This window comes from Hemitrygon akajei, chromosome 10 (genome assembly GCF_048418815.1).
Source record: "Hemitrygon akajei chromosome 10, sHemAka1.3, whole genome shotgun sequence".
Classification (NCBI taxonomy): Eukaryota; Metazoa; Chordata; class Chondrichthyes; order Myliobatiformes; family Dasyatidae; genus Hemitrygon; species Hemitrygon akajei.
Genome location: NC_133133.1, coordinates 15,868,537 through 15,890,086, shown reverse-complemented (window position 1 = coordinate 15,890,086; position 21,550 = coordinate 15,868,537). Strand labels below are relative to the sequence as shown.

The following is a 21,550-nucleotide window of genomic DNA, read 5'->3' as shown; positions in this document are numbered from 1 at the left end:
ATCCATTATGCTTCCTTTTCTGCTACATTTGAGTTTATCCAGTTTGTACATTTAGTCATTTTGGTTCTTATCCCATCCTGTAGGCTGCCCCACCACATCCTTGGGTGTGTTGGCTGTTAAAGCAAATGATGCATTTCACTGCATGTTTCAATGTACGTGTGATAAATAAATTTGAATCTGAATCAGAATTTCCTTCACAAGCTTCCTCTCCAGCCCATTTGATACAACCTGAATGTCAACCTGTTCATGTTGCCTGCAATGTTTAATAAGATGAAGGAGAAGATTGAACATTGATCTTGCAAGAAGTGGGAAGACTGCCTCAAATTTGTAAAGTCTGGAGACGCGGCCATTGCTCACATGATGCCAACTAAGCCCATGTGTATTGAGAGCTTTTCTGAATATCCACTTCTTGGTCAGTAACAAGAGACTGTTGCCAGCTGTTGGAGTACTCAAGTTAGTTAATAAGAAAGAAATTTCTACAAAAGCCACCAAGGTCGCTAGTAAAATATTAAACAAGAAATGAATATTACCAATAGTAATCAAGATCAAGCAAATCCTGAGACTGATACCTAAATGCATCATTAAAGTATCTAATTAGTTTGGCGGTCTGCTTTGCCTGTGATCATATGGGAACTTTCAGTGTTGTTGAGCTTCCAAGTGAAGTTTACAAAACTGTGAAAGCATTGAGGACTCACATTCAGTGGAACAAACCACCAATGAATAAGTTTTTCTGTAAGTTTGTGCCTCCAGCTGGTGCCTCACTTGAGGATGTCATGTTGAGCCAAGTCATTCATTTCTGAATGACAACAGCCACCCAAAGCTTGCAGCTGGGAGCTGAGTTTATAATCACATCCTTTGAGCCTATGAGCCACGTTATGTCATGTTAGAGCTACGTACCTGGATCTGCCTCGTAAGCGTTCTACTCTGTTGTGATTCAATTCATCATCTTCATCAGTACTGCCAACTTCGTCACTTGATGAGGAGTAATCTGTTGCCTTGAAAAAAGGGGTGGGGCCAGACTTTCCTCTGCCTGATGCAATCTCCTCCTATTAATTTACAGATACGTCATGTTAAATCAATTTAGATAGGCTCATAAAATCTCTGCAGTTTCTTGGGGACCAGCTTATTCTCAGTGGTATCCTAGTTGAAAACCCAGATCCCCACAAATTGGCTCCTATGCAAATAACAAACTTTTATTGTTGTTTATTAACAGGACATAACTGAAGATGCGCTGTATAAATCTGGTGATACACCCTACACCTTATATCTTTGTGTGTTGTGTAAGCCTCCTGTTTGCCAAACTTCTGGGACATCCCTCCCTCAGTTGTTCTGATATTCCCATTTCAACCCTTCTCCTTCTTTGGTGACCCTTATTTTCCTGCATCATTAAACTTTTTGACGGTTAATCTCCCCTTTCCTGTTCTTCTGACAACATGGATTTCCTTCCTTTCACCATCCCCTGTACCAATATCCTTCCACTCAACTTTTGGCCTCGAGATTGCGATGAAATTTAGCAACTTTCCCCATGTACTTGCACAGTGTTTCCAACATTTCATGCAATTGTTTCTTATACTCTAGTCAGTCAATCTATCAAGTTCTCTTTATTTCTGAGATTGGTGAGCAATATGCCACAATCTGTTGATCTGAGCCAGCTACTGTGAAAGAACAAAGACTTACCTGTTCACTCAGCAAAAGTATACAATGTGTATCAACCACTATCGGGGAAAGCAAGGCAATTGGCTTAAAGAGGAGGAGAGATACTCCAACAATATGACAACCTTAAGAGAAATAATTTGGATTTTTATTGCACTGTTTATGTATTTTTCAAGATACATTCAGTGGCCACTGTATTAGGTACACCAGCTTGCTTACGCAAATACCTAATCAGCCAATCATGTGGCCAGTAACTCAATGCATAAAAGCATGCAGACGTGGTCCAGAGGTTCAGCTGTTGTTCAGGCCAAACACCAGAATGGGCGAGAAATGTGACCTAAGTGATTGTTGCTGATTTGAATATCTCAGAAACTGCTGATCTTCTGAGAATTTCACACACAGCAGACTCTTGAGTTTGTAGAGAATGATATGAAAAACAAAAATATCCAGTAAGTGGCAGTTTTGTGGGAAAAAATGCTTTGTTAATGCGATAGGTCAGAGCAGACTGGTTCAAGATGAGAGGGAGGCAACTGTAACTCAAATAACCATGTTTTACCACAGTAATTTGCAGAAGGACGGCTCTGAACGCACAACACATTGAACCTTGAAGTGGATGGGCTGAGGCAGCAGAAGACCGCAATCATACACTGAGTGTATCCCATAATATTTTACATTCAATAGGGTGTTTTAAAAATTGTATTGTAAGAAACACAATGACCAATTAGAGCACAGCAAATTCTTTAACACTAAAAAGTTATAACACCAGTCAATTTGGTCTTTGTGATTATCCAAGGGTGAGTAGGATGGCTAAACACATCATTGGGACTCAACTATTGGACCTGGAGGCAATCTGCAACTCTCAATGCCTGCTGCATGCTTGTAAGGTCATTAAACACGAATCCAATCCCAGACACTGTCTGTTCAATCTCCTGCCATCTGGTAGGAGATACAGAAACGCCCTAGCCAAGACAGTAAGATTGAAGAACAGCTTCTTTCCAAGGGCTGTTGAGCAGTTGAATAATGCTACTCCTCAGCTTGCCAATGGCCTTTGAGTGTTCTGGACAACTGAAATCACCTGTTGCATGTAACTATGGGAACATTAATTAAAATCAAGCAGTACCACATACATTGTAAATATCTGCTTTGCATGGTCTGGAGTCGCACCACAATCTCGTCTTGAGCAATAAAGTTCTATCCATGGTTTAACTGAATAAGGAGCTGAAATGGTTTCCACTGTCTCCATACCCACATTCATGTTAGAAGCTAGCAATCATGCATAAAGATCCAGAGTAGTCAGCTAGGAAAAGATTCATGATACTAACTTTTACAAAAGGCCAAGTTTAAATGGTGTTCTTTGAACAAGACTTAAGAATTGATAAAATGCAAAACAATATGCAAAGCTGTTGTTTAACTGCCCCCCGATAGGGCGACTCACCGTGTGATGTCTAGAAATAGGGAAACTCCTTTTCTCTTCGCATCTCCTACCCTGCTGCTTGTAACTTGAGTTGGACGAACTTAGACCAGGTGCTGCAAGTCAAAGGGAAACACAGTTAATGTGGAGAGTTGTGTCAGATTTCGCCGAGTAAACAGCAGAGAAGCAGCCAAGGCTGGGCAAAGCCAAGAAGTCAAGAGCAGAAGGGAAGGTGTGCCTACACCGTCAGTCCAGCATGACTAACACTTCACTCTAATCTGCTTTCAAAAATAGGGCAGCTCAAAAACAACATGTACGAAAAAACACCTGTGGATCGCCAAACCTTAACGATTTCAGTTCCATTGCTTGCTTAACCACAGGACCTTACATTAACATGAATGGAACTGTAATGCAATTAATTTACATGGAGCCACCATCACCTCATGAAAAATGACAGGCCTGCTGCTTTGCAGATCGCTCATGAAACAAGTACAATGGCAACACATTAAAGCCTTTGTGCCAAGAAAATGCTTAACATGAAGTGTGTATCCATGGAAACAAGGCCAACAAGGGAGTGTCATCTTATGGGTTCCTTCTAAAAACACTTAAGGTTAACTTTTCATTTCCCTCCACAGCTCTACGAGGGAGAACTGTCTTCAAGTGCATTGGACTTTTTGATGCGAGTTTATTCAGCTTATAATGCTGAGGCTTTATAAGGCACTGGTCAGACTGCACCTGAAGAACTGTGAGCAGTTTTGGGCCCATTATCTAAGAAAAGATGTGATGGCATTGGAGAGGGTCCAGAGAAGATTCACAAGAATTGTCCTGGGAATGAAAGCGTTACCATATGAAAAGTGCTTGATGACTCTGGGCCTGTTTTTGCTGGAGTTTATAAAAATGAGGGGGGGATCTCATTGAACCCTATGGAATATAAAAAGACCTATGTATAATGGACATGGTGAGGATGTTTCCTATAGTGGGGGGAGTCTAGGACTTGAAGGCACAGTCTCAGATTACACGGGCATCCCTTTACAACAGAGATGTGGAGGAATTTATTTAGTTAGATTCTAAATAAATCTGTGGAATTCATTGCCCTAGATGCCTGTTGAGGCCAGTCATTGGGTATAATTAAAGCGGAGGTTGGTAGGTTCTTGATTAATCAAGGCATCAAAAGTTATGGGGACAAGGCAGGAGAATATGGTTGAGAAGAGTAATTAATCAGCCATGATGAAATGATAGAGCAGACTGGTATGTCTATGGTCTAACTTATAATTAATTAATTATGAATCTTGCTGAAGGTCTTAGGCTGAAACGTCAAGTCTTTACTCCCCTCCATATTGAATTGTCAACATGCTATGTTAACGCCAGAATTGTGGCGACATTTGTAGCTGCCCAAACACAATTCAGATTGTGTTAGTCATTGACACAAATGATGCATTTCACTGTATGTTTCTACGTTTCCATGTTTCACATGACAAATAAATCAAATCTTAAAATCTTTAATCTTTGACAGTCAGTGTGGACATGACAAATGGAAGAGCCTGCTTTATACTGCACGACTATCTGACTCTGTTACTCTATAAAGGCAAATGTTGAGTTACACAAGTTTCTAATAAGATCTCAGTTGATGTACTATATGCAGACATAGGTTCCTTGCCTACGAAAGATATTAAGTCTTTAAACGAGATTGAGTGCACGTTTACAATAATACATTTGCATAAGAAATACAAATAAGACAGCTTGAAATAATTGTTTTAAAAATCCCTTTAAACAATACTGATGACAATGAGTTCTTTAATATTAGGGTAGAAAATTAGACCATGTTTCCAATAGTCAAGAGATCTAGAGGTATACAGTATAACAAGCCCTGTGGCAGACAAGAAGGCTCTATAACAAGTAGTCAAAACTGCCCAATGCACTGGCACCAGCCCACCCACCATCATGGACATACATACAGAAAGGCACCGGAAAAGGGCCAGCTACATCGTGAAGGGCCCCACCCATATTACTGATGGATTATTTATCCCACATCCATCAGGGAGGAGGCTAAGTAGCCTCAATGCCAGGACCACTAGACTCTAAAACAGTTACACTGCCCAAGCGGTGAGGCTGATCAACACCTACACTCACTAACCCAGATGACACAAAGCAGGGTGGCAGTGTGAAATGTGAGGAGGATGTTATGAGAATGCAGGGTGACTTGGACAAGTTGGGTGATTGGGCAGATGCATCGCAGATGCAGTTTAATGTGGATAAATGTGAGGTTATCCACTTTGGTGGTAAGAACAAGAAGGCAGATTACTATCTGAATGGAGTCAAGTTAGGAAAAGGGGAAGTACAACGAGACCTAGGTGTCCTTGTTCATCAGTCACTGAAAGTAAGCATGCAGGTACAGCAGGCAGTGAAGAAAGCTAATGGCATGTTTACCTTCATAACAAGGGGAGTTGAGTATAGGAACAAAGAGGTCCTTCTGCAGCTGTACAGGGCCCTGGTGAGACCACATCTGGAGTATTGTGTTCAGTTTTTGTCTCCAAATTAGAGGAAGGACATTCTTGCTATTGAGGGAGTGCAGCGTAGGTTCACGAGGTTAATTCCCAGGATGGCAGGACTGTCATATGTTGAAAGATTGGAGTGACTGGGCTTGTATACACTGGAATTTAGAAGGATGAGAGGGGATCTGATTGAAACATATAAGATTATTAAGGGATTGGACACGCTAGAGGCAGGAAGCATGTTCTCGATGTTGGGGGAGTCCAGAACCAGAAGCCACAGAGGATAAGGGGTAGGCCATTTAGAATGGAGTTGAGGAAAAACTTTTTCACCCAGAGAGTTGTGGATCTATGGAATGCTCTGCCTCAGAAGGCAGTGGAGGCCAATTCTCTGGATGCTTTCAAGAAAGAGTTAGATAGAGCTCTTAAAGATAGCGGAGTCAAGGGATATGGGGAGAAGGCAGGAACGGGGTTCTGATTGTGGAAGATCAGCCATGATCACAATGAATGGCGGTGCTGGCTCAAAGGGCCGAAAGGTCTACTCCTGCACCTACTGTCTATTGTCTATTAACCCAAACCGCTGTACCCCCAACCACCATCACTTTATCATTTCCGGTCAGTCACCTCATGTACAGACACTCCCGTACCTAGTGTCAATTTGTGGACATAAAATCAATCTGTATAAAAGTTATCTTGTGCATTTATATTTATTGTGTGATTTATTTTACTGGCTTTTTTTGGTACTGAACCAGATCCAGAGCAAGAATTATTCTGTTCAGTTTTGCGTTGGAAATTACATCAAACGATTTTGAATCTTGAATCTTGAACTGCTGTGCAGAATTAAATGTGGGTGGGTTGGGACACTTGGCATGTAAAACCTCGCATTCTGAGGTTTGTGAAGCTGACTGTTAACGGTTGAGGGGATGCTATGTCAACAGTTGAAGATGAGATTAGATAGGTCGGTAGAGAGATGGGAAATGAAGGGATATGGGAATAGGCAGCATGGAACTAAACATCATCATGTCAAACTTCCTGTGTCGTGTTCTAAGTTCCTTGCATTTCGATGTGGAGATAAACTCAGGGAGTTAATTGGAGAACGTCCTAACCAACAGTCTGGGAACTTGGTGGCACACCCTGCAACTTCCCTTTTCAAATAAATCAGGTTTTTAATATGGTACCAAGAAAACTTGTGAAGAATATAACAAATAACTGGTGGATGTTACACCAGTTTCCAAACACAAGCAGCAATACACACTTAAAGCTCTTTCTCAAAGATGCCAACATTATGGACTCACCCGGTGTTGCCCTGGAACTAGATGGAACTCCAGTCTGTGAACTGTTTCTGGGGGAATTGCCTGTTACATGCTTGGCTGGTGGGCACTCCACCCTCTCCCAACGGGACTGCATTTCAAAGCTGCCAAATAGAAACACAAATAATCTACAATCTGTGAACCATGTTACAGCAATTTCTCATCAGCAATAGGCAAATGTTTCTTTCAGCATGGAGTACAAACTAATTACCTCACAGGTGGACCATTTTTCACTAACTGAAATTCAAGCACAGACCTTAATGGTAGAGAAATGTGTCCTTTTTCATCAGAGTTACAGTACTGTGCAAAAAGCCTTAGGCACCCGAGATTTTTTTAAATGTGGTTTCAGATGTTATGACCTCCACAGAACCCTGACCTCAACATCATCGAGGCCATCTGGGATTACCTAGAGAGACAGAAGCAAGCGACACAGCCAGAATCTGCAGAAGAACTGTGCCAAGTTCTCCAAGATGCTTGGAATAACGTACCAGTCAATTTTCTTACAAAAGTGCAAGACAGTTTACCTAAGAGAATTAATGCCGATTTAAAGGCAAAGGCTGGTCACACCAAATGTGATTTGATTTGTTTTTTTTTTACTGTTTATTGCTCTTTACGGTATTTTTTGATATTAAGAAACTTTTCATTTCATTATTTTTAAAACCATCTTTGTTTTACAGAATTTTTTATGTGTGCTTGACTTCTGTACAGTACTGTACAGTGTATATGGGTGTGGCTATTGTGTCCACTGCTACACCTTCAATTTTGTGAATGGGATAAACCAAGCAGAGACGATTTCAAGCAGCAGGTAAAAAGTTAAATAAATATTTAGTCACAGTAACATCTTTCTGGTTGTTCATTCTATCCATGCCTCTTATTACAGTATCTTGAACAACTCAATCAAGATACTCCAAACAGGAAAGCCCTAACTCACTCAACCTACTCTCAGAAAACATGTGCTCTAATCCAGGTTGCATCCTGGTAAATTGCTCAACTTTCTCAGTGGGGAGATTTACACATCAAGATTGACTTCCATGAGCTCAGAACATCTTCCAACGATAATCAGAATTTACTGGAAGATTATAACAAGACCTTGGGAATTTCTGCACTCTTCCTACAGGAATGCTAAAACGTGGCAGTGCAGAATGTTAGTCACAAATCTACAATCCCATCTGGGTTTAGGAAGTTACAACAGGCACATCAAAGATGGCACAATCATAAGCATCTTCATGAGAGGAGTGGAATGTTGTCCATTGATCCTGTTTACAGTTACCATTCTATAGATTTGCTAAGTACACCCGCAAAAAATAGAATCTCAGGGTTGTATGTGGTGACATGTACTTTGTATGTACTCTGATAATAAATTGAAATTTGAACCTCGAAGAACACCTGTGGTGACTATAGAGTGGTCCTGAAGACCAGCACAGAAACAAGATAGTGCCTGCATTCTCCTGTTTTTCTGATAGTGTGGCATCTACCCCTCAGGTTAACTAAGTCCTCAGACGTTAAGAGCAAATTCTTATTTAAAAATATGTCTGGAAGAAAGTGCTGTGGCAGTTCAATTCTCTCGTAGTACATTTTTATCTATTTATTAATCCCTACAAAAGACTGTGAGAACAGCCGAGAGGAACATAGGGGTTCCCTTACCATGACATTAATCTAGAGTGCTGCGTACTCAGGGCCCTTAGTATTATCAAAGATCCCACCCATCCGTTCAGCATCCTGTTTGACTTTCTACCATTGGGCAGGAGACTCATAAAAGCAAGAACAGTTGGGGTGTCATTAGGTTTCTGAACTCACTGCTGCATCGCATTCAAGTGTCACTGGTTAATTTGTTCTGTACCATACAATATTTAATTTATGCACTTTACATTGTTTATTTATGCATATTAATGTGTAGATTTAATTCTTCTTTTCATAAGATATTGTGTTATGTGCTTTACACCCTGGTCAGGAGAAATGGTGTCTCATTTGATGGTATTCGTGTAGATAGTTATACAACAATAAACTTGACTCTTAACAAGATCAGGATGAGCGCTGTCACAAGAGAGAGGCATCTATCATCAAAGACCTGTGCACCCCAGACCATGCCGTCTTCTTGCTACTGCCATCAGGAAGGAGGTCAAGGAACCTTATTTCTGACACCACCACGTTCAGGAGTAGTTATTACCCTTCAACCATCAAGCACTTGAACCAACATGAATAACTTCACATTCCTCAACACCGAACTGATTCCACAACCTATGCACTCACTTTTAAAGATGCTACAAGTCAAGTTTATTGTCTTTTAACTATCTACATGCATATAACATATATAACCATATAATGGATATATAAACGAGATAATGTTTCTTTGAACCAGTGTGTAAAGTACAGTAGTACATATAACACACATTACACAGGATAACTTATGAAGGTAAGGATAAAATCTACAGATGAATCAGGTATAAATAACAAACTAAAGTGAATTAATATTAAATATTGTAACACATGAAACAGATTAATCAGTGACTCTTCAAATATGGCGGAGCACGGAATTCAGGAGCCTAATGGCCTGGGGAAAGAAATTCTTTCTCATCCTGACAGATTTTGTTTTGATGCATCGTAGTCTCCTACCTGATGGTAGAAAGTCAAAGAGGATGCTGGATGGATGGGTGGGATCCTTAATAATACTAAGGGCCCTGCCTACACAGTGCGCCTGATACATACCCCATTGGATGATAGCGAGACCCCTATGATCTTCTCAGCTGTCCTCACAGTCCTTTGTAGGGACTTCTAGTCCAGTGCTTGACTGCTTCCATCCAGATGGAGGTGCAACTTGTTGGAAAAAATTATGCTTCCAGTATTGATTTATTTGTTTATTTGCACACTGGTTGTTCGTCTGTATTTGTTTGTGTGTATTTTTTGATTGGCTCTACTAAATTTCTTTGTTCTACTGTGATTGGCCACAAGAAAATGAGTCTCAGGGTATTATATGATGACATATAATATGATGACTTTGATAATAAATTTACTTTGAACTTTGAATTGACACTACAGAAAACAATACCAAAATATCATAATATCTGCAATGCAAGTACATTTTATCAAACTCAGGTACAGATCAGTTGAAAGTGATTCTAATTGGTGATGGGTTCATTTTCAGATACATTACTAAAGCTGCCACCCCAGATCAGGTACTTCAAAGTGTATGTTGAATGGAAAATAAAGAAACAATTCCTACTACCACACTGCAATTCCTACTTTATTTTAATGGTTATTTCATTTTGTGATCATAGACATAAAATTTATGTAAACACGAACTGTAAATTATCAGTGCAATTTTTCAACTCCATTTGAGTGAAGGTTCCAGATTTGCCTGGATTTGCCATTCAAACGCAATGCTTTAATTCACACTGCCAATGCTTTGGGTAACCAATTGCCCCAGTTAGACACATTCAACTCATGTGTGATGGACTGCACTGTCCCTTTGTGGATTAACTCAGATTGCCGATTATAGAAAACAACCAATATGATCAAGGACCCCTCCCATCCCTGTCACTCGCTGTTCTTCACTCCTCTCAGGGTGACAGTGTTACAGTACCAGCAGCCCGGTTCAACTCTACCATTGTCTACAAGGAGTTTGTACGTTCTCTCTGCTACTGTGTGGGTTTCCTCCAGTTGCTCAGGTTTCCTCCCACATTCTAAAGAGTTACAGGTTAGGGTAAGCGTGAGCCGGAAGCATGGTGACACTTGTGGGGCTGCCCCCAGCTCATGGATTGTTGACGCCAATGATGCATTCCACTCTATGCTTCGTTGTACACGTGACAAATATACCAGAATCTTGAACCTTCAACGAACTGTATTGGTTGTTGATGCAAACAATGCATTTCACTGTATGTTTTGATATTTTACTGTACATGTGGCAACTAAAGCTAATTTATTCCATTGGGCAGAAGATAGAAAATCTTCAGAACAAATTCCACCGGCTTAGAACCAGCTCCTTTCCACCTATCCTCTTGAACAGACCTCAGATCTCAAATACAATAAAGATGAGGACTGGAAGATGCAGTCTACCTCAACAAGGTCTTTCCACTTCTGTCTATCTGGACCACACTTTTTCTGTAACTGTAAAGCTACACTCGGTATTTGCTTTCCTTTTCCCTTGACTTACTTATGCATCTGTATGGATGGCAGGAAGCTTTTCACCATACCTCAGGAGGTGAGACAAAAATGACCTATTATAGCTGCAAGGTAAATTTACTAGACTTTGTTCACTCACCTGAAAACACTTTTCTGACCAGCATGACTGTTTATTTGTTCTTTGCTGTGGGATTTAGACACTGTTCTTTCAGGAACCTTAAGAATGAGAAATAGCAATTTAAAAAATACTCTGAAGATAACATTATTCTACAACCCCGCAACAAGTTAAGCCTAATTCCATGCAAGAAATGAATTATGTTTCAATACATTCATTTTAAACTTATATACCAACCTGATTTCTGCAATCTGCAATAATGATTGCAGATTGCAGAAATAGGATTGCATGTTGGTTTAGAATGTACTGGAATATAAAAGTCATATATAGGCATATCAAAAAGCAAAATTGGAAAATAAAAATGGTAACATAGCCAAAATGCTGCAGAACTCGGCAGGTCAGAGAGCATCTATGGAAATGAATAAACAGTTGACACTTTGATCCAAGACCCTTCATCAGAACTGAATAGGAAGGGGGAAGACACTGGAATATAAAAGATGAGCTGAAGGGAAGGAGGCTAGTTAGAAGATGATAGGTGAGTGAGAAAGGTAAAGATAAAGAGGGAGGAATCTGATAGGAGAGGGGAGTGGACCATAAGAGAAAGGGAAGGAGAAGGGGACCCAGGTGAGAAGAGGTAAAAGATCAGAGAGGGGAAAAATTAATTAACCTGACATCTTCAAATTGAGGAACAGTAGACCATTTTGCACTGTAAGCCTGTTTTGTTATTCAAGGAATTCTTGACTTTTGTGCAGTTAAACTTTAATGTTTTAGTTTATGTTAGTTAAACTTGTCCTTGACTATTTTTATGAGGGAAATTGTTGGAAGTGTGACCTAACTATGGCACGATAAGAAAAAACGGTTGACTGAGGTTGTTTTTGAAGCAATGAAGATGGCTGGGCCTCTGACTCTATCCTGAGGAACTCTTGCATTGATGTCCTTGGCTGGAATAATTAGCCACCAGCAACCACTATTTCTTTCTTTCCATGAGATCATTTTATCAGACTTCCTAGATGCCATGTTGAGACAAATGCTGCTTCAAAACACATCTTGTTTCTAATTTTAAGAATTACAGAAAATAGTCATCATGTTTGTCTCTCCTCAAATGCTGACTGGCCTGTTGAGTATTTCTGTTTAATTATCAATGTTAATGTAAATCATAGGTTAATATCAATAAATATATAATATGGGCACCAAGGTAGCGTAGTCGTTAGTGCAACGCTATTACAACAGAGTTCAACTCCAGTGTCATTCTGTGAGAAGTCTCTATATGTCTTCCTCATGGAGTACATGGATTTTCCCTGGGTGATCTAGTTTCTGCCCACAGTGCAAAGAGGTTAATTGGTCATTGCAAAAATTGTCCTGTGATTAGGGTAGGTTAATCAGAGTTGTGGGCTTGCTGGGGTGGTGTGCCTCGATGGATTACTCCCCACTGTATCGCTAAATACATCAATCAAATAAATAAATAAACATGGCAACTTTAGAAAGAAGAGGATTGCAGCAATGTTCTATCACAAGGCAGAGTGGGTGGCTGTGTGCCTTGTGAGGGTAGGTTCAGCAAGCTAGGGCCTTTCTCCATGGAACAAAGGAGAATGATAAGAGGCATAGGTTGAATGGATAGCCAGAGACATTTTTCCCAGAGCGAAAATGGCTAATATTATACACAGGAGCATAACTTTAAGGTAATTGGAGGAATGCATAGGAACGAAGTCAGAGATAAATCATTTTATACACAGAGTGGTAGCTGTGTGGAGCGCCCTGCCAGGGGTGATGGGAGAGGCAGATACATCAGGGAATTTAAGAAACTCTTAGGCAAATAGATGATCGAAAAATGGAGAGAAGGGTTAGACTGCTTTTAGAGTAGAGTTAAAATATTAGCACAACATTGTGGGCCGAAGGGCCTGTTCAGTGTGCGATGTTCTATGTTCCATGTTTATTTTCAAGTCATTCACTACTCTAACTGAGAATTATATCTTCATTCATTGTAACTGGGTCAAAATCCTAAACCAGCTTCACTTGGAAACCTCAGTGGTTCAAAGAGGTGGCTCACTGCTATTTTCTCAGGTTTAGTAAGGACTGGCCAGCTTAGCGCACAGCTTCCACCTTTCCTAAGTGAGTGCACACACCGTAGGAACTTTATCTAAATCTCTTTAATGATGCTTTCTTCTAAATTACCACAAGGCTTATCCTTAGCAATTGAGTTGCCTGTAAATGTCAAAATTGATTCAGAATGTAGTGCAGCCTCCTGACAAAATGATGTTTACCTGGAAATAAATACAGTAATATGGGACACGGAAAAGTATCTTGTTTCCAGATTAGTGCCACAGACAATCTGTTTCATTTAATCACCAACAGCCGCCCCTATAATTTGTCAAATGAGCCATGGGTGATTACATATGTACGCATACATCATGCAGTCTTCCACACTGTCTAACCTTGAAGGCAAGTGATTCTAAGTGAGCCTGAAATGAACCATTCTTCTCCAAGGTATAGGGTAGTCAGATCTAATAATCGGAGAGCCACTGAGTAGGCTGTATGCTACTAACCGTACCTTGGGAGCTGGGGCAGGGTCCTCCCAAAACACATCATCTGGTTCAGGCGACGTTGGCATCAAACCCACATCAGTTAGCGACAGGGCACTGAAGAGTTTGCTTCTGAACTCCTTCAGGTCCAAATCCTGTGGACATGACATTTTAGTATTAATTAGGATCACTGATTCAATGAAACATGAACAAATAAATATAAAAAAGATAAATACTGTTATTAGTAAATATAAAGATGATGGGTGTATTATCACTGAATTATGATTGAAACTGTGTAACTATTTAGCTGCAATTGAAAATGTACACTCAGTGATCTCTTTATTAGGTACACCAGTACACCTGCTCATTAATGCAGAAATTTAATCAGCTAGTCATGCGGCAGCAACTCAATGTGTGGTAATTAGGGTTACTGTCACTTTCCTCCAGCTTGAACCAGTCTGTCCATTCTGCATTGACCTCTCTCAGTTACAAGGCATTTTTGCCCACAGAACTGCCTCTCACTGGGTGTTTTTTTGTTTTTTAGCACCATTCTCTTAAAACTCTGGAGACTGTTGAGCATGAAAATCTCAGGAGATAGCAAGTTTCTGAAATACTCAAACCACCCCATCTGGCACCAACAATCATTCCACAGTCAAAGTCACTTAGACATTCTTCTGTCTTCTCCCCATAACCTTTGATGTCCTTACTAATCAACAGCCTATCAAACTTCTCTTTAAATATACCCTGTGACTGGTCCTCCACTGCTGTCTGTGGCAATGAATTCCACAGATTCACCTCCCACTGGGTAAAGAAATTCCTCCTCATCTCTGTTCTAAAGGAACATCCTTGTACTCTTAAGCTGTGTCCTAGATACCCCCCACTATAGAAAACATCCTCTCCACATCCACTCTCTCTAGGCTTTTCAATATTCAATGAGATTCCCTCCTTTTTCTAAACTCCAGTGAATACAGGCTATCAAACACTCCTCAAATGCGTTACATCTGATTCAAAGTTTTTTTTAGTATATAAAAATATTTTGGGGAACTGGATATATATTTTAAAGCAAAACAAAACTCGGACTCTGGGATAAGATTAAAAGTTCTGATCTTTCAAATAGGTATTGTTGTTAGAATGGACCAAACAACACTGCTTGGTTTTTGGTCATCCTCTACCACAGTACTGCCTGGCACTCTGTTTCAGAAATTGGCTTCATCCAGTCAAAAAGAAACAGATGTCAGAAATGGCTTTCCATTTACTGCCAGCACCCTAGGTAAGAAAATAAACTGCTATAAATGGTCAGCAGGTCAAGCAGCATCTGTGGAGTCAAAATTTCATGTCAATGAAACTTCATTCTGCAGTATGAAGCAGAAAATCAATGTTTGGATCCAGGTAACGCAGAGTCTGACAAAATATGGGAGTACAGTTGCCACTTCCAAAGTTCAAAGGTCAATGTAAATTTATTACCCAAATACCCACACTCAGTGATTCGGTAACAGCTTCTTCCCCTTTGCCATCCGATTTCTGAATGGACATCAAACCCATGAACACTACCTCACTACTTTTTTATTTCTGTTTTTGCACTACTTAGTTAATTTAACTATTTTATATATATATATTTTAATTGTAATTCATTTTTAATATGCATTGCACTGTACTGCTGCTGCAAAGACAACAAATTTCACGCTATGCCAGTGATATTACACCTGATTCTGATATGTCTCTACAGCTTTCACCTGTGGCTCCAAGTAGCTGTTTGCATGTGACAGCTGCCGTGCTCCAGTACACCCCATTGACAGTTGGGTTAAACCCGGCGAGGTAGGGACAGGCCTGTCTGAGCATGCAAAATCAGCTCCGGCGGACTGGGCAGTTGAGAGCTAATGGTCAGAAAGGCTGCGTGGAGGGCAAAAGGCATGACAAGGCACAGAAGATGCCACGGTCATCCACTGCAAAAATGGAAGACCCTGTTTGTATCACTGGACCTGGAGTTCTGAGGTTGAGAGAGTGGAACTTCCCCAGTACAATGGCTTTTCCACTTTAAAAACTCTCCCACACAGGTTTCCTGCCATCGTCGGACACGATTGACACTCAACCACCCACATGTCACCATAAACTGCCCTGAGGTTCCTTTTATTGCATTCGCCATCCTACCAGAATTGAAGAGTTGAGAAAACAAGTATGCTTTGCATTACAGTGAGGGGGAGGGATCAAGAGAAGAAGGTCTGAGATCGCAGGCGGACAGCATTTTCTGCTCCTACTCCAGATGCTCTGTCTCGGCGGCATTCTGGTACAATGCATGCAACAGTGGAGGAATTTCTCATCCATTTTCCCATTGACACAAGAATTCTGCAGATGTTTGCTTCTAAGTCATGTTAGAGTCACAAAGTCATAGAAAAATACAGCACAGAAAAACTCCCTTCGGCCCATCAAGTCAATGCTGAAACCATTTAAACAGCTTGCTTCCATTGACCTGCATGGGGATCGTACCCCTGCCTCTATTTACCTCTCCAAACTTTGCTTAACTGGTGAAATCAAGCTCGCATACACCACTTGTGCTGGCAGCTCATTCCACCTTCTCACCACCCTCTGAGTGAAGAAGTTTCCTCTTGTGTTCTCCTTTAACTTCTCACCTACCATCCTTACCACATGACTTCTAGTTGCAGTCCCACCCAGCTTCAGTGGAAAAAGCCTGCTTGCATTTATCTATCTATACCCTTCATAATTTTGTATATTATTTTTCAACTTCTGTTCTGGCAGGGAAGAGTATCCAAGTCATTATCTCTCGAGATATTACCACAAATAGGATATCTCTGACACTTACTGTCAACAAGGGTTGGTGATTATCTGATTATTGGGGCAATATCTTGCTAAGATTTTGCTTGTTAACTTCCACTATTTTCCAGACTATCCATTGCTCCTGATGGATAATTAGAAAGATACTGAGCAGCACCAATCTGAGCCTCCAATACTGATAACAACATCATTAATTCAGTGTTTCACAGCATGGCTTGGGAACATTGTACAGAGCACATGAAGAGGGAATTGAGAGTCTGATGAGTGGGAAGTAGATAACACAGAGAATGAAGTGATATACTCCTCCATCTCCCTCTGAGTTATCTGTCTGTGGCTTTCCACACTGCTGCAGTGAAGCCCAGCACAAAACAACACCTCAAGCTGGGCGCGCTGCAGCTTTTCGAACTCAGTTTTGAATTTTCCTATGTTAGATAACCGGCTTTCACAGTCTGTATGAGAACTGGTCATTTCTCTTGTCAACCTGTGATATTAGCATGGTTTTTATAAACTCCATCAATGCAGTCTGACCTGCTGGGCATGTCTCAAGGGCCTGCTATTAGCAATTCATAACAGGAAAGGAAGTACGACCACTCTCTAACTGCTACCATTAACCCACGTGGTCTGACCGCACCTCATCACAGATGTTTCCTTTGTCCTATCCATCTACCCTGTCACCTCTACTGCAACTTCAGAACACTTCTTTAAAATTTCCCTTTTTTCAATTCTGGCCTGAAACTTCTGCTCTCTTTTTCCGCAGATGTAGTTTGTTAATATAAAGAATAACACCAGCAAACAAACAATCTGCCTGTGTTATATTGGCCAGTACGATAGAGGAATTTGGGTCGATATTACTTAGCCCTGCAAGAAGCCTAAGTGCTACACCTGCTCGTACACCTCCTCTCTCACAGGGCACCAAACAGTCCTTCCAGGTGAGGCAACACTTAACCTGCGAATCTGCTGGGGTTGACTATTGTGTCCAGTGTTCCTGATGCGGACACCTCTACACTGGTGAGACCCATCAGAAACTGGGGACCGCTTCGCTGAGCAACTGCTGACCATTCACCACAAACGGGACTTCCCGATGGCCAAACATTTTGATTCCGACGAGTTGGTCTACGGCCTCCCCTTATGCCAAGATTAGGCTACCCTCAGTGTGGAGGAGCAACACTTTATATTCCATCTGGGTAGCCTCCAACCTGATTGCTTGATTATCAATTTCTCCTTCCAGTAAGCAAATTCTCCCCCATCCCCTCTACTCCCCACTCTGACCTTTCACTTCTTCCCTCCTACCTATTACTTTCACCTGGCTTCCCTCCTCCTTTGCTTTCTGCTGTGGTCCAGTCTCCTCTCCTATCAGATTCTGTCTTATCCAGCCCTTGATCTTTGCTATACAACTGGCTTCATATATTACTTTCCAGCTAGCCTCCGGAATCTTATACTGGAATTCTTCCCCTCCCTTCCCAGTGCTGAAGAAGGGTCTCAGCCTGAAATGTCGATTATTTATTCTTTTCCACAGATGCTGCCTAACCTGCCGAGTTCTTCCAGCACATTGTGTGGGTTGCCATGATATTAAGGTTGCTTTTCCTTAATATCAAAAGTATAGGATCAAAGATCAACTTTATTTTCCATATATACTTATATGTATTAGGAACTTTTTGTGGTGTGACATGCAACAAAAAACAACATTCAGTGATTATGAAGAATAAGGGCTTAAATTAAAAAAAACAGTTAGAGGTTAAAGTACAGATGTGGAATAAAACGTACATAAATATCATCATGTACAGGGTATTTACAATGTAAACAGCATTAGGACCAGAGTGTACAGCCTCAGAATAGAAGAATGTCCATTTAGAACAGAAATGAGGAGGAATTCCCTTCGCCATATGGTGGTGAATCTGTAGAATTCATTACTACAAACGATTGCAGAGTCCAAGTCACTGGCTATGTTTAAAGTGGAGGCTCAAAGATTCTTGATTAGTAAGGGTGTCAAAGATAATGGGGAGAAGACAGGAGAATGGGGTTGAGAGGGGTAATAAATCAGCCATGATGGAATAGTGGAGCAGATTTGATAGACTGACTGGCCTAATCCTGCTTCAGTGTCTTATAGTTGAGCATCTCTGCCACATCCAACAAAAGCGGAATTTCCCTGTGACCAACCATTTTAATTCCTAACCCCCTAATGCTATTCCAACATGCCAGTCTATGTCTCCTCTTCTGCCACAATGAGGCCACTCTCAGGGTGGAGAAGAAGCACCTCATATTCTATTTAGGTAGCCTCTAACCTGATGACATGAACATCGATTTCTCCTGGATATTTTCCACTTTTTTTTTCTTTCTCCCTCCCTTTCCCTCATCTTCCATTCCCCACTTTGGCCTCTTTCCTCTACTCCTCAGGTGCCTATCACCTTCCCCCGGTGTCCCTCCTTCTTCTGTTTCTCCTCTCTTACTTCTTCTCCATCCTTTTAACCTTCTCACCCACCTGAATGCAGCTATCATCTTCGAGCTCAGGACTTCCCAACCTGAGGTCCACAGACCCTTTGATTACTGGCAGGGGTACATGGCATAAAAAAGTTTGGGAACACCTGTTCTAGCTTGTCTTCCTTCCCCTTGCCCCAACTTTATATTTTGGCATCTTCCCCCTTCCTTTCCAGACTGAAGAAGGACCTCACTGCAGTTGTACAAGGCCTTGGTGAGACCACACCTGGAGTACTGTGTGCAGTTTTAGTCCCCTAATCTGAGGCAAGACATTCTTGCCATAGAGGGAGTACAGAGAAGGTTCACCAGATTGACTCCTGGGATGGCAGGACTTTCATATGAAGAAAGACTGGATCGACTAGGCTTATACTCTCTGGGATTTAGAAGATTGAGGGGGGATCTTATTGAAATGTATAAAATTCTAAAGGGGTTGGACAGGCTAGCTGCAGGAAGATTGTTCCTGATGTTGGGGAAGTCCAGAATGAGGGGTCACAGTTTAAGGATAAAGGGAAAGCCTTTTAGGACCGAGATGAAGAATGAGGAAATGAGCAAAAACTTCTTCACATAGAGAGTGGTGAATCTGTGGAATTCTCTGCCACAGGAAACAGTTGAGGTCAGTTCATTGGCTATATTTAAGAGGGAGTTAGATATGGCCCTTGTGGCTAAAGGGACCAGGGGTTATGGAGAGAAGGCAGGTACAGGGTTCTGAGTTGGATGATCATACTGAATGGCGGTGCAGGCTCGAAGGGCTGAATGGCCTACTCCTGCACCTATTTTCTATGTTTCTATGTTTCAGCTCGAAACATCGACTGTTCATTCATTTTCATAGATGCTGTCTGACCTGCTGAGTTCCTCCAGCATGTGTATGTTGCTCTGGATTTCCATCATCTGTAGAATCTCTTGTGTTTATAATCTTATTATAAAAAGTGTTTTAAAGTACTAACAGTGTCGTGCGTGACTGTGGTAATGGGGGGGGGGGGGGGAGTGCTAGCTAGAATGGTTGATCAGATTAATTGCCTGGGGTAAGAAACATTTAAGATGGCGTTAAGTTTTTGTTTTAATAGCCCTACAGCACTTTCCGGAAGGGAGATTTTGGATAGTTTACCTACTTTTCTTACACAGCTGTTTAAAACATCGTTGTACATAATTGACATTTGAGCTTTAATTCACAAAATCAGTTGGCAGATTAGGACTGACAACGATGTGGCGATTGTATGCCGATACAATATATGGGGTAGCACAATGGCATTGCAGCTAGTGTAACGCTATTACAGCGCTAATGGCCTGGGTTCGATTCCTGCCACAGCCTCGTGACCTTGTGAGTTTCCTCTGGGTGCTCCGGTTTCCTCCCATAGTCCAGGTTAACTGGTCACATGGCTGTCAGTGGCAGTGTGGGCTTGTTGGGCTGGAAGGGCTAGTTATCATGCTGTATCTCCAAAAGTACAGACGTACTTCAGCAATGGCAAACAACATGGATTGCACTGACTGCCTCCCAATCTTATTTATATCACCCTATGTGTAGTCATTATCCTGTGTGCTTAACTCCTCTTAACTCCCCTTTGCTTACTCTCTGAGCTACAACGATCCATGAAGATATGTGTGGGTTTCTTCCGGGTGCTCCAGTTTCCTCCACGTTCCAAAGAGATACTGGCTAGTAGGTTAATTGGTCATTGTAAATTGTCCTGTGACTAGACAAGGATTAAATAGGTGGGTTGCTGGGTCTCATTGGGCTGGAAGGGCCTATTCCATGCTGCATCTCTAAATAAAATTTCTCCTTGGAGCGACGGAGGATGAGAGGTGACCTGATAGAGGTGAATAAGATGATGAGAGGCATTGATCGTGTGGATAGCCAGAGGCTTTTTCCCAGGGCTGAAATGGTTGCCACAAGAGGACACAGGTTTAAGGTGCTGGGGAGTAGGTACAGAGGAGATGTCAGGGGTAAGTTTTTTACTCAGAGAGTGGTGAGTGCGTGGAATGGGCTGCCGGCAATGGTGGTGGAGGTGGATACGACAGGGACTTTTAACAGACTTTTAGATAGGTACATGGAGCTTAGTAAAATAGAGGGCTATAGGTAAGCCTAGTCATTTCTAAAGTAGGGACATGTTCAGCACAACTTTGTGGGCCGAAGGGCCTGTATTGTGCTGTAGGTTTTCTATGTTACTATTTTTCTAAAATCAATAAATACAATATTTTAACCACCATCTGTGTAAAGACTTAGATCCTCACACAGCCGAAAAAGATCTTGCTCATTGCAATTGGTTGCGATTGAAGAGTCAATGATGGCTTCTCCAATCGAATGGAATCTTGAGGAGAGAATTTCACCTGTTACATATAAACGACATGCACAATTGGTACTGCAATTGAAATCAACCCAGCTTCCAAATTACAGTCCCAGATTTCAATTGCTGAGCGATCTGCGCTCACGTGACTGAATTCTGCGTCGAGCTCCCAAAGCAGACATGCTACCCACAGTCTCTTAATTAGTCAGTAAAGACATTTCCATATGTCAGCTATTGACAATACTCCTTCAGTGAAAAATTACCAACCTCTGTCCTCACTAGGAGATTTTGCCTGCTGGAGAAAGCTGACAACTTTAGTCGGAAATGCGATCCTAATGAGGAGTTTAAAAGAAGACTGTGCAAAAGTAGATTGAAATTACAATCCTGGTT

At 41.3% G+C, this 21,550-nt stretch overlaps 1 protein-coding gene across 2 annotated transcripts in view; it reads right to left on the bottom strand.

The window, feature by feature from the left end:
• LOC140734170 (mitogen-activated protein kinase kinase kinase kinase 4) overlaps positions 1 to 21,550 on the bottom strand; it is a 321,905-nt gene that overhangs the window by 109,721 nt on the left and 190,634 nt on the right. For both annotated transcript variants that reach the window (XM_073057807.1, XM_073057808.1), the window contains 5 exons: positions 13,646 to 13,771; positions 11,122 to 11,198; positions 6,849 to 6,967; positions 3,089 to 3,180; positions 898 to 1,046 (listed from right to left, as the gene is read on the bottom strand). In XM_073057807.1, the coding sequence (XP_072913908.1) occupies positions 898 to 1,046; positions 3,089 to 3,180; positions 6,849 to 6,967; positions 11,122 to 11,198; positions 13,646 to 13,771 (563 nt within the window). The remainder of the gene's footprint in view (positions 1 to 897; positions 1,047 to 3,088; positions 3,181 to 6,848; positions 6,968 to 11,121; positions 11,199 to 13,645; positions 13,772 to 21,550) is intronic.